The sequence below is a fragment of the Colias eurytheme genome, chromosome 12, assembly GCF_061535395.1.
Source record: "Colias eurytheme isolate Ceu_HAF_F1 chromosome 12, ilColEury1 Martin Lab GWU primary, whole genome shotgun sequence".
Taxonomy (NCBI): domain Eukaryota; kingdom Metazoa; phylum Arthropoda; class Insecta; order Lepidoptera; family Pieridae; genus Colias; species Colias eurytheme.
Window position 1 is genome coordinate 3,863,958 of NC_142991.1, and position 14,432 is coordinate 3,878,389.

General features: G+C 31.2%; 1 protein-coding gene across 1 annotated transcript; it reads left to right on the forward strand.

The window, feature by feature from the left end:
* The first annotated feature begins 9,223 nt into the window (after positions 1 to 9,223).
* Positions 9,224 to 14,310, forward strand: LOC149903898 (arylalkylamine N-acetyltransferase 1-like). Its single transcript, XM_090108192.1, has 6 exons — positions 9,224 to 9,337; positions 9,505 to 9,670; positions 10,043 to 10,155; positions 10,415 to 10,505; positions 12,574 to 12,706; positions 14,107 to 14,310. Exons 1-6 carry the CDS (start codon positions 9,224 to 9,226, stop codon positions 14,300 to 14,302), a joined length of 813 nt encoding a protein of 270 aa, XP_089964318.1. The 3' UTR covers positions 14,303 to 14,310.
* Positions 14,311 to 14,432: the final 122 nt, after the last annotated feature.

Here is a 14,432-nt window from a genome sequence, read left to right on the forward strand (position 1 = left end):
TAGAACTTAGGAATGACTACACAAAAGAAATCTCAGAAAGTAAGTACATTATGATATCATGAGATGTACAAAGGATTCAGCCTTCAGAATGCGAGAATAAGAAAAAGGGCGGCACATGCCCAACGTGGCATTGTAACAAGAGAATGGGAAAAATTTTATAAAAAATAAAGGTGCGAACACACTAGACTTATCACATACGAGTTATGATGAGCGTTCACTGTGCAATAAGTCATTAACTATAGTTAAATGGAAGACTTTGTGAACTACTCAGAGTTATGCTTATCATCCGTTAAGGGTGGATACTTGATTAAGAATAACATAAATTATTTACTTTACGTAATATCACTGGGGCTAAATTGAATTTGAACAAAATTGTCTGCGATATAAGCATATGTAGTTAAATAATAAAGTATAAGCAATATGCAGGCATGAATGACAAATAGGCACTGGATTTCTTCAAGGCTTCTTGTGACAACTTCTGTATTTTTAATTTCTCCAATACGAAATTAGTAAAATAAATTCAATATAATATTTATCCAAAACCAAAGCCAACGATGACGCGCCAGCCGTCGCCACAACGAGGTATAATCACGATGCGCCTTTACGAGCGAATGTGCACAACCATTGTTATACCAACAAAATATCCCAATTACGTTGCGGTGAAAAGAATATAATCAAAAGTGATCTCACTCCTGTAAGGACAGGGCGGGCGGGAGCTGAATGAAAAATTTTAATTTCGAATGCAGTTTGTTAAAGAGCGTACAATAATACGCTCGGAGGAATTATTCAGCGGAAAGTAGATAATGTACAAAAGGGGTCCAAGTTTTTTGTTTGCATCTGATAATTATTGCCGGTTCGCTATTGTGAAAAATTTTTTTAATGTTACATGATAAATATGAATATAGCCGCTCCGGAACGAAAAATGAAAATTTGCGGGCGCAATGCAGTTTACTTGGTTTACTGTAAAGTGTGGAGTTTTGTTTTTTTTTCTAATACCCTAGCTGTGTTTTGTAGGACTTTAGATTATACCCATACCCATACATAAGAATGTATTTAAGACATAATTATTATAAAATCTTCTACTACCTATGTATAGACAACTAAACATATTTTGTAAGTAGGTATGTAGATACATAATTTAAGAGCACTTGATATTATACTATTTTGATTGATTGACAATAAATTTATTTCTTTATATGTATCCAGAATTCCTATTTTATTTATCATATTGGTTATGACATAGTGTATAATTTCTACTTGTCTTTTGCCTATCTACTTGACTTACATTGAATGATATTAGGTATGTAAGTTATAATATAGAGCCAAATCGTAAATTTCTATTTTATCTATCTTGTACAAGTACATATCTTAATATATATAAATCTCGTGTCACAATGTTTTTCCTCAATGGACTCCTAAACCACTTAACCGATTATAATAAAATTCGCACACCATGTGCAGTTCGATCCAACTTGAGAGATAGGATAGTTTAAACATGTAGGTACCACGGGCGAAGCCGGGGCGGACCACTAGTAGTACATAATATTATCTGTGCATGTACTAAATGTTGTACAATAAAATAGTAATACAACGTTGTTACTATTTAGTACACTAATTAAATATGTTAACTCTATCACTAACATGTTCAAAAAACGACTGAAACTGACTGAAACCTGTTTCATACGTATAAATTGAAATAGAACTTCAGTCCAGTCGGACGAATGACTAAACTAATCTTTTTTAGGACATTCTAAATAGCAAGAGAGCCCTTTGAGGCACGTCCGCAGTCCACAGAGGCTAGTGATAGAGTAACCGTGTTCGGAGTGAGCAAAAACGAGTAATCCTTTAATTAAAGCTGCGGTCAAAGATAGAATTCACTGAGGGTGACAACTATTTTTGTTGGAGTTTTTTTGGTGGTGTATTTTTGAGATGAGGCGATTTCGAAACGGTTTAGGACATAATGAGCAGTGTCGAGCCAATGAATGAAATTAAAAAATAAAGACTTTTTTGAAGATCTGAATAAATTGGATGTTAATTGTTATTCTGTTTCATTGTTTATTTTATACGAGAGTGAGAAATTTACAACAGTCTCGTGAACCCTTAACTTTTACAATATGGAAGTAACTACATAATATGAAATGTGAGTATTGTAAGAAAATTATATTTTGCATCAGTTTATTGAGCAACTGTTCATTTTATTTTTGAATTTGCTACTCAAGAAGAGCTTGAATATTTTAAAGATCTTTCGGACATGGAGAGATTTATAGAGACAACGTTGTAATTTTAGTCGTCTATACGTGATGGATAGTGATTATGATAATTTCACATGAAGTTTGACAGTAGCTATATAATGTTTGAGGAACAGGAGAGGATAAAAGTACAAATATTTTTGATGAAAAAAACTAAAAATCCTCAAAAAGTAGAACACTTGGTGACCCTAATTAAACGAAATTCTATCAACACAGTTCATTTCGAGTAATTACTTTTACGTTTCACTTTTCCCGGTAATTTTCAGACGTTTTAGCAAGCGGTCGCTCAAAGCTATCTTCCACTCCATTTCATTTATCTTAATTAATATGCTTTAACAAATTCGCAGTTTAACTGTTTCTTATCTTGTAATACAGAATCATATATCCTAAATTGTAAAATATTTATTATTATTTTAGCTTTTAATTAAATTCATGTTATACATATTATGTTATGACTTATGTGTTGCACCTCACATGTAATAATTAGGTACCTACCTATAACTAACTATAAAATATATACTATTTAGAGTTCTTTTTAGGATTACGAACCACAAAAGGAAAATCCCTTTTCTCTACTCTAATAGAATCACATTTTGTTCGTCTGTTTATTATTTTTTTAACAAGAACAATTCGCGTGTTTGAAGTACAATTCGCGTGAAAAAATTTGGAAATAAGTTCGTTAACATAATATTTTGCTGATATTACAATACCTTCAGAAATTTATTGTACAGATAACATTCGAGATACAATTTGTAAATTCTAAAATCATACAATCATCACCACTAATCCAGTACATCTCTATTGAGCGAATCCCTAGAACGAGTAGAATGTTCCAATGAAAATCAGTTGGCCTTAATTACCTCTTAATGAATTGACTCTGGATCCCACCGCAGCCGCTATCCCATCCGGTGGAAAATTGTCCGGCTTACGTGTTTATCTCTGCAAATGGCTTCTTTAATATTGTTCAGGGATTTTGGTTTGTATAGCAAGTACACTATGTGTAAAGGTATAACATTAGCGGTTACGGTTTATGCTACGAATAATTAATTATTTGTCAGTTATTTTAGGGGAGGTGTGACAATTTTATTGACACAAATGTTGTAATCATAGTTTTTGTTTTATTGAAGAAAGAATTTGTAGATTTATAACTGGATGATAAATTGAAATGTTCAATTTAATAGATTACGTAGTTATTTAGTTTCGTACATTTTCAAATGCTCTACATTTTAAAATTATGCATAAATAGTAAACTGTGCTTTATCATCGTCATTTTTTCAACAGATAAACATGAGATTATAAATAAAAATCCATCAAGTAAAAAATGTAGGTATCTATTGGTAATCAACCAATACTTACCAAATTATTTTAAATTTAATCGAAGCACTATAACAGCCATGTTAAGTAGGTACATACCTGTCTATTTAGAAAATTTAATTTTTAATATTACCCGTGAAATGAAAACGACATAGGCGTTAAGAATCATTAGCGATACACTACTGATAGGCAATCCCATAAAATTCCTATCCCATTCTTATAAGGGCAGACATTTGCGTGCCATTGAGCCGCGATCATCTGTGGGGGGAGGGGGAGGGGGGCAATTATTGAGCAAATGTAATAGCAGCATTGTGATAGAACTGCGCTCTGCCGACGAGCGTTGATTAGTGGTTGGAGTGCTGTGGAGTCGATGTGGTATTATTTCTGGTTATATGTACTATATGGATATGATTTATTTAGGGATGGTTTAATTAGTAAAATGGTATACAATTAGCTTATGTCACTCTTAAATAGTTATAGCTTAGTAGCTTTAGTAGCTTTTTGTTAGTAAAATAACTTTCATGATCGGATCGTATTTTCCAAGATTATCCCCTACAAACATACAAAACTCTTTATTATATTAGTACCTATAGATATAGATTAATTAAAAAACATCTGATGTGATAAAAATCCACATCTGATGTGATATAAGCAAAATTGCGTTGATTTGTATTTCTTTCACGTACCTACCTAGTACCTACCTACTTGGTAATGAAGCATAGTTTCTGTGTCTGACTTGAAGCTTTTAAGTTTTATTTTATTTTTGAAACTATGTACTTGTTAACGCATGAAATATCTCATTCCCAGATGGACTTACTATCTAATATTATACTTAAAAGATAGTTTTAACCATTAAACTATCAAAAATATTAAGAACATATTGCCGAAAACTTCTAATTATCAGTATTCAATACTGATCTTCATTATAAAAATATTTAGATTAAAGATAATATAATTATATTTAAGCAATAATAATTTATATTTTAATTTCATCTAGCATCGATAATCGATATCTATAGTTTATTCATATTTATTGGTAATGTATGTCGACTCCATTGCAAACCCTGTTCCTGATTATATTTGCGACGAGCCACGAACACGCCCTCTTCCATCCCCTATTATATTAACTAAGTATTACAAAACGACATATTTGCCCTCATAGAAAGCTGTAAATCCAACTTTAACACTATACAAATAAAGCTTATTTTCAAGTTTTTCGTTTTATATTATGTAAGCACATAAATTCACGCAGTTTCGATTTGTCTATAAAATAATACACTTTGAGCTTTGTCTGAGAATCATTGAGAGGCAAGTGATGTTTTAGCATTCAATGAATTTAATTAATTAAAACCCGCTTTTGTTCGCCGCTTTTGATTAAATAAACATTAAAAATTATTACTTTGCTGGCCATTGTTTTTTGATTATTGTTACAATAGAAATATTATAATATTTATTTGAATAAAAATTGGTTTTATGAGAATATTTAATACATTATACAATATAATCAAATTATAGAGATTGATTTATATTACGGTTATGATATTTAAGTTGTTTGAATCGGTGCTAAATTATTTATAAAAAAGAAGTAATTAATTTCACAAACATAATTTAGAAACCGAATAACAGTTGTTATAAGATTATTTTAATATCAAAATTCAAACTAATTTCTAAAAAACTACACTTTACCTTCCCTATTTAGCAGTAAAGTAACAATGGAAATCTCATTTCACGATTAGGTAAATTAATTTTTATTGTTTTATAAAAACGAATTGGTCTAAGAGCTTAAAAAATACTTATTTTTTTTGATAAAGTATTATGAACTTACCTAGTAGTAAATAGTTACCAGTTTTTCAAGAGTATTCATGGGCCATGGCCACACCAGACACGCCATACATTTCCACGAAATATGTTATTTTTTAAACATTTTATTAATTTATAACGCTTCAGTTTTCATTTTATTATCTTTTTTTTATTTTATGAGTAGGTATTTGTGTTGTTGATCATTATCCCTACCTGAACACTACAAATCACATTTTATTATAAAGTACAGCAATAAATAACTCACCTTGCCTGGAAATTTTTATCAAAGTAGATAATTAATACTTAATTTTTTTTACAAGCATCAAAGTGGAAATAATGTTATCATTATACTTTATAGTAATTATTAATATTTCAATTTACACACACTTAGTCCGAACAATAACAAATAGAGAATTTTGAATATCTTTTCTTATAATACTAGGTACCTAATGGACGGACAGACAACTCTTATTCACAACCAATCTTCATATTCCTCAAAAGCATTGTTCCAAACATCATACTTACCCGTATTTTTAAGTAGTAACTTAAAATATGGCGTTCCGCGCAATTTCGAAATGTTCATATAAACGAACAATGGACGCGTTACTTGTATCTCTAAGAGGTTCTATTGTTTAATGCCACAATTAGTTGTGAATTCTCGAATGAAAGAAACTGCCCAAGTCGCTGGACAGTGGTGTGAGAAGGAACAATCTTGATACTTGTATTTGGCGCTTTAAAGTGTAACACATTTGGTGTTGGGAGAAATGCAGTATAAATAATTCTGATAAAGTCGCTGATCCAATTTAGTTATGATCCGATAGTTATTGTGTGAAAGTTACAATACAAGCTTTCATCAGAACAATCTTCTTGTATAATAGTGTTAATTCATAATTGGATAGGCTTTACTCGTACCTACCTGCTTTGTTAATTTCAGAATAACCGTAACATTATATTAATTACTCTAATCTCTATCAGAAATAGTTCTTCGGCAAACGAATGTAGGTAATACTTAATTCAGACGCGACAAGCACTAGCAATTTTTTCTTATTGTTTTCCTATTTACTTAATTCAAGGAAAGTTTTACAAAAAATATATTCCCTTATAAATAAAATAAAATCGTTTTGGTAACATAGTATCAACACGGTTCGCTACACGACCGCTTTTCGGCAGTATTCTGTCCACGAAGCCGAATGATAGCCACTGAAATATGTTCACATACACGGAAATAAAACATTGATGTACCTACACACATTTTATAAAATCCAATACATATTTTTATAATTAATTATTAATTGAATTGCATATATCAACACATATTTATCCAGAAACCACATCTATTTTCTACGTAGCATAATATCCTGAGGTAATAAGATTACTACGAGGGGCGGCTACAATATTTTTCAAGTTACGAGAAAGAGATTCTTTGTACAATTTACGATGAATGTACACACAACCAAAGTGTACCTAACTTTTTATGTATACCATAGCAAATTTATACGGGCATTAGTTTAATCGATAATAATTAATATTGTCTAATAACATAAATTATCTACGTACTATCTACTGGTAACTTTCCATAATGTTATGAAAAAAATATTATATTATACTCTCATTGGCCGGAAGGTTTCCAAAACTTTAGAAAAAAAAAGAATTCACGGAAGTGTATCTAGATTTTTTTAGGTCCTCGCTAAACATGGCTAGACTCCAAACTCATATTCATAAAGCAACTGCCGAAACAGTGATCAATTTAGCAATAACGGGCCTATTTTTATGTTTCACAGTACAATGGACATTATTTAAGGGCTGTATAATGTAAATTCTGTATATGGCCTGAAAATCTGATAATTACTATGATAATTAAGTATTATTTTTTATTTTATATCAAATAAAGTTTGAATTAATGCTTTTGCTTTTTGGAAATTTAAGTTGATAACAAAAATAATAGTGATACTTGTTATTTTACTAATGTTCAATAAGGAAAGACTATTAAAATTTGTAAGTCGATGTGCAATTCTTTATTTTAATTTTTCTGTGTAACTCAAAAGAATTGAGACAACAAGGGTAACGCAGATCACATATTGGCTTCTTATTAAAAAAAAATAATGAAACGGATTAAATAAATATTGCCGTAGTAAATAGCGCAGCTGCAGTATTACATTCCCCAAACACTTGGAGCTGGTCAGCCCTACACTCAAAATATATCTATTTCACATTCACCTAGACTCCATTGTTTATTAAGCCAAAAAAAGTTTCCATTTTTCCATTGTTATGCTCTTTTGTTTTATGAAATGCAAAGCTTTGGATACTCGGTTTTTATACAAATTGGGGAAGAGTTATTCGTACGCGAAATCTATATTTGTAGTTTACATGTATTTATTCTATCCAATTTAGTTCAGTTCGTTTTGCCAGCCTTTTGTGTAATATAAAATATGCTATTATTTTAGACAAAGGGTGTGATTATGAATATGTAGAGTATTTTCCAACACACGTTGAGATTATGAAGAAAATTATATTGAAAGGAGAAACGTGTGTTCACACGATCAAATCAAATTATTATGTATCATTCATGATATTCAAATATTTTCTAAATAATTACCTAGTTATAGATAGATATATGTATAAACAAAAAACAATGGTGATCCAGTATGAACACAACTTCATTGAATTGGATGCACTTAGATGGTCAAATTAAAGCGAGAAAAATATTAATTAGGAACGATGGGATAATCATAATTAATGTAAATACACATAGGTACATAATAATATATACCTTCTAGTTTTTAATGGCCAGATATCCTAATGGGAATTTGAAACTGTCTATAGTCAATACAATTTGCTATCATACTGTATATAATAAATTTATTAAACTAGCTCTATTTCAACAAAACCACTCGCTTCTTCGTGTCACCCGTATGAGTTGCATTCATGTATTGTATATGCACCTCCACTAACTGTCTAACAAGATTTGTTGTATCCACATTCGTATGGACAATCAGTTCAAATACCTTCAATTGTTCTAGAGCCTTCCAATCATCCTTATGTCTTATAGCCACATTAAACAATTCGTTAAGAACATCCTTAGACTTTTTTATAAGACTTAAAATGAATCCAGCTTTGTACGGAGCATCATCTTTATGAAAATCTTTTATCGATTGAAGCGACTTTATTTTAACCTGTGAGTCGTATAGAGTTTGCTCTACAAGCGTCGCAATTTTGCTTTTAATGTTTTCATCTTTGTCATCTTCTTCTTCATTAGCATTTTTAGGGGGAAGAGGATCATCTAGTGTTCCAGAGACTAGCCAATATCTTCGGCCATCTATGTTTTTGCTAGTTGTGATTGTTGTTTCCTTTTCAATGTTAACGGTTCGTGGCAAAATTGTCGATTCCATATCATTAGAGACTGTTACGTCAATTAGATTTAAACCATCACAATAATGAGGATTCGTGAAGCCTGAAAATTTTGCGTTATATATTGATTTATAAAATAATTTGTCGAAAACAAATTACTAGATTAAATTACTACTAGGTATATAGGTACTTCAGCCCATTCTTACCGAGAGAAAATATTAATAACCACATGATTGTATGCGGAAAATACGTTCACATAATATCGCTTCGGTAATGAAAATCTTAATAAAAATAACAGCGGAGAACTTAATTTAACAGTGTTTAAACTGGTAATAAAAATATAATGGCTACTGTTTTAAGGTTTTATCACTATTTTCCATCTGTCTTCTATACAAGATCTTCGTTTTATTTCTGCACGAATATTTTGTTCTTGACATTGTCTATCAAATTATGAAATAATTATAAATTGGTGGCTAAATTTGAAATTATAAATTAATTGTAATAATATAAAAATGATTCGAACATCTCAGCGTATTCTAAAATTTCTCTCACATGATTTTCAATTGAGCCAATACAGATATTGTCATAATGTTTTTGGAATAAAGGATTTGTTGCAGCCTGAAAAAGTAAACCGTTCTATTAATTTGTTATTTTAACAATAATTAGCTTTTGATCCTCACCTATTGGAAAATAATTTAAAATTGAGTGATGCTAACTTCAAAAAAAATCTAAAATTTAATGAGTCGGTTTACCAGCAAATTTAACTAGTCTGATTCCTATTTAACTATTTTAGCATGAACCATTAATGATAAAACAAATAAGGAGCGACGATCATAATACAGTTATAGATATAATAAAAGAGTATTATCTAACTGAGCATGTCTTCGTACAAACAAGGAATATGGACCTCAAAGAAGATCGTGCAATTGATGAATATATTGCTATGTTGCTCAAACAAGGTACATATTTTTATTTATGTATTACCTACTTTAAAAGAGTTCACAGTTTAAAGGAAGCTAATTATAAATAACTAGCTTATCGAATTACCTATTTCCAAATTAATCCAAATCAGTTTGGTAGCCTAGACGTGAAGAAAAAACAGGCAGACAGACAGAGTTACTTTCACACTTATAATATTGGTAGAGTATAAATCCGTTTTTAGGCTTTATATTAGCAATCCTTCTATTAATATCTGGTGTGATGCCTTTTTTCCATTAAAAAGGTAGGTAGATCATCTAGCTTGATTGCGTACCACCGTACCGTACTGTACAATGATTCGATAGATTTGTCGTTTCTTGTATTTAAGAATCACTGTACTTACAAATTTACAGGTAATTCAACGTATGCAAGAGCTAAAGATGGTTCAATAGCTGGACTGTGTGTGAACTTCGCTTCGAGTCCGGTTGATCCGAAAAATCTCAGAAACTATGCTTTTTATCGACAGGTAGGTAGGTATAATATTATTGCAATGTGGTCGCGGATCAATTCTTATTCATTGTAAACAGTAAAATTAATTGAAATTGTAGTTATTATTAAATATACGTACCTAAACATATTAGTTATGTATGGTTCATAAAGGTATTATTTTAATATCTAATTTAATATTTAATTATGTATTAAAGTGATACTCAATAACAGAACAATTTTTATAAGTAATATTTTTTATAATAATCGTTGTTACCTATAATATGCTATAACTATAGGATCCCAACACGAAAGACTTCCTCTACTTTATTGCGAAATTGCAAGAAACACCCAATTTATGGAACATTTACAAGCAGCCGAAAATTTTCGAGGAAAGGTAACGGCACCAGTGGTGGACAAGCATCCAGTAATGGACAAAATAAATATTAAATTTAAATATTAAGACCAAAATTAACGTTATATAATTTGGCAATACTTACAATAAAAGTTTGGTTCATAAGCTATCAAAATACGACACTTCATCTTATTCGGCCAAAATGTTAGACGATGGCAGAACGTTATGTTTAGTTGCTGCGACTCGTTTCGAAGAAATCCGTTTTTACTAAGGAAATCCTTAAGGAAGTGAGGACACAATTTTGGTTATAAGAATTTTTGTATAAATATTAGCAAAATTTGATATTACTTTTATTTATAGTAGTTAATTGTATGAAATATTACACGATTTAGTATCATGATAGGTTATGTTGTTTAAATAAAATTCTTCAGTGTCCATAACTGGATTTAATTCTATGGATATATCCATTTATGGACATATGTCGAAAATAAACTTTTTTTAAAGGTATTAATTACATGCCCTTTTCTGTATTGTCTTTTCATTCTGATTAATAATATACCTATCACGACCATTTCAAACAAAGGGTTCCAATATTGTACAACAATTGTCCATGACTGGATTTGCTTTGGTTCCTATAATGGACATTGACATTTTTTGTTAAAATTACACTAATGGATCCAACAACATAATATCTATCTACCCATGAAGAATATATTTTAGAAAAATGGGTCATTATGTGCTGTGCGACTCGTTCTCGGCTTCATTCTCTATTACTGCGTAGAGAAGTCGCATACTTATGCGTATTGTAACGCATCTATCATAGAGAGTTCTCTGATGAACTGTTTGGATCGCTGTCTGCTGCTAAATTCCACCACCATATAGCACACACGCTTAAATTTCATCCACACCATCTTGACAACAGTTTAAAAAAAGCTTTTTGCCTCGTGCTACAATTTGGAATCCATATCGATGGACCGATCAGATTAAGGCTGTTGGCGGATTCAGATTGGCGATTCACTTCACGAGTGTAGCGGAATGCCAGGAAACAGAGAGATATGGCGAAATATCGTGAAGCGGGTAACATCTACCCCCCCAAACCTCATGTTGACCACGTTCGCTCTGACGAGAGTGATATGACGAAGAAGAAGAAGTCCCAAAATGGATGGAATGGCAGTACTTTTTTTAGTTATATTTTTCATCCCTGACTTATTGAGAAAAAAAACCCATATTGGTGTTTCTTAACGGACATAACTCGTATTTAACGATGCATTTATCCAATTTTTGCCTAGAAAATGGAAATTAAGACTGTTTTAAATATTATAACTATGCAAAAAAATTAATAAGTACTATTTTTTATAAATACATCCCCGATTTATTATATTCCAATCATCATTTTCAAGATTCTATTGATAACTATAAGTCTTCTCCAAGTGTAAATAACTGGAGAAAAAACATTAGGTACAGTCCATAAATGGGTGTTCATAACTGGATGTTGTCCAAAACTGGGTGTCCATCATTAGATTTTTACTGTCCATCACTGGTGCAAAAAAGTGTTTTTTTAATTTATAAATAACTTCATTATTTATGCATTGTAATCTTTTTTCTAACATTGGTTACGTTAAACTAACATTAAACTAAAGGTATAACTTAACAATATCCAATAAAGTTAAAAAACCTACGAGAAATTTGCAAAAAACTTCAATTTTTTCCTTAATCTGTACAAGACTGGTGCCGTTACGTTAAATCTTTACTTATAAAATAAAAACTCTAAATAAATCACATGCGACATCTGTAGATATGTATTATGGATAAACACCGCATTTTACTTGAACCGAGAGGCCCTATGCCGAGTATGGACTAACAAAAAAATGTTTCTTTTTGGAAAAAAATGCTGGTCACTTGTAAGTAAAAACATCGATGTTAAGTTCAAAATATTTGAAATACATCTGGTCAATACATCTTAACAAAAAAGAGGAACATAGAACCTAGTTTAATATTATAATATCTGTGATAGAACTTTACTTTAGAACTTTAAGTGGGGAAATCTACTTTAAATGCCCTAGCTAACTACTAGCTACATTACGCTCATGCATTTGGTTTTGCAGATAAAAATGCTCGCAGTACTGCCGGAGTTTCGTCGCCAAGGTGTAGCTGTGATGCTGGCTGAGAAATCCAAGGAACAGGCTCAGGACCAAGGCTATAATGTCATTAGGATGGATTGTATTAACCAATATGAGTAAGTTGCTTTTGTTACTATTCTTATTAAAAGAAATACGAAAAAACTTTGGGTATGAAATGCAACAGGATGGCTAAATTATTTCAAGTGTAGCTACCTAGTTACCTACCTGTTAAAAATATTACGCCTATAAGAAATTGTATTTGAGGCATAGAAATCTAAATAACAAGATTAACAAGATTTCTATGATTTTAGGTCTAAGAACTCGCATATTATTCACTTTGACTGCAAGTGATTATCATTTTCGTACCTATATACTACGGGCTTACTACCTATAATGTTAAATCCTTTTTGTTTGGTAAGCTAGCTATTTACCTTTTACACATAAACAAATTTTAAATACGATTCTCAATAAGGCGTACGTTTATGCGTAATTTAAATATCCTTTCAATGTTATAGCTGTGCGATATGTCGTGGCCATATCGTAGATTTGCTCATTTCATGAAATGGCTAATTTAGTTTGGCCAGATCGTTAAATCGTCAACGTTTCACGATTTGGTCATCCACATTTGGCCAGATCGTCGATCACGAAATGCGACCATTTTTGTTTCTTTTTTAAAAAGCGATTCGCTTCTGGCACTCGCCGGCCGCTACCGCGACACTAACTTAAATGACAATAAACAAGTTCTTAAAATATTCTGAATTTTTTAATGTTTTATGGACTCTCTAAGATATTTTATACGATATGGCCAAATGTCGATGACCAAATCGTGAAACGTTGACGATTTAACGATCTGATCAAACTATGTTGGCCATTTCATGAAATGAGCAAATCTACGATATGGCCACGACATATACACCGTTAAATATAGCAGTAGTTAAAAAGCTATTAATAATATGTCTTTGCACGTGCATGTATGTGACGATGTATGAATTTTATATGGTACTGAGGTCTATGTACGATGACAAATGATTTAGCGCAGGTGTCTGTAATGTGATCAATGATAAGTTGTTATAAAATCTACTTAGTTAGGTAATAATATATTCAATGCTTTTGAGAATTATGCGTCTTATTGAATGATAAGACAGTGTAGATGACAATAGCGATAAAATACCTCCAGGTTAATAATATTTCATAATACCTAGGTATATAATATGTTTTACCAACACGAGTTGTTAAGATTATTCAACAAATGATACATGAAATAATCTCGTATATTACAAAATACCTAACTACACTATCAAAAAAGCACAATACATATCAGGATACTTACATACGGTCTATTCATAAAAAAATCTATTTACAAAACAACCTGCTTGGTACATTAATTTTGCTGACCATACATTGATCTGTTACGACTTCTATGGATGGTAGTACATTTCTGCCCACCATACTTACCTTTACCTTGTACCGACGTCTTTTTATTTACATACTTACTATTTTTTTTTTCTTTTGCCAGCTTCAAGATAGCAGAGCGCTGCATGATGTCTTGCCTCGTTAAGTTTCCTTTGCACAAATTAAGAGGACCAAACGCACCGTTTATAAAACGAAGTTCCGACCACAATAGATGTGTGCGTGTGTACGTACACGCACGCATACACACGGATCGCGATAAGGAGATTCGAGGACGGGATTTTGAGAATTTGTTGGAGTAAATTGTTTTGTAAGGATGAAGTTGCAAGTGTTGGAAAGATTTGTTGATTTTTGTATTTATTTTGTTTGTGAATAAATATTTTGTTTAAAAAGGTGTTGTTTATTTTTATAGATAACATCGTGCAAATAAAA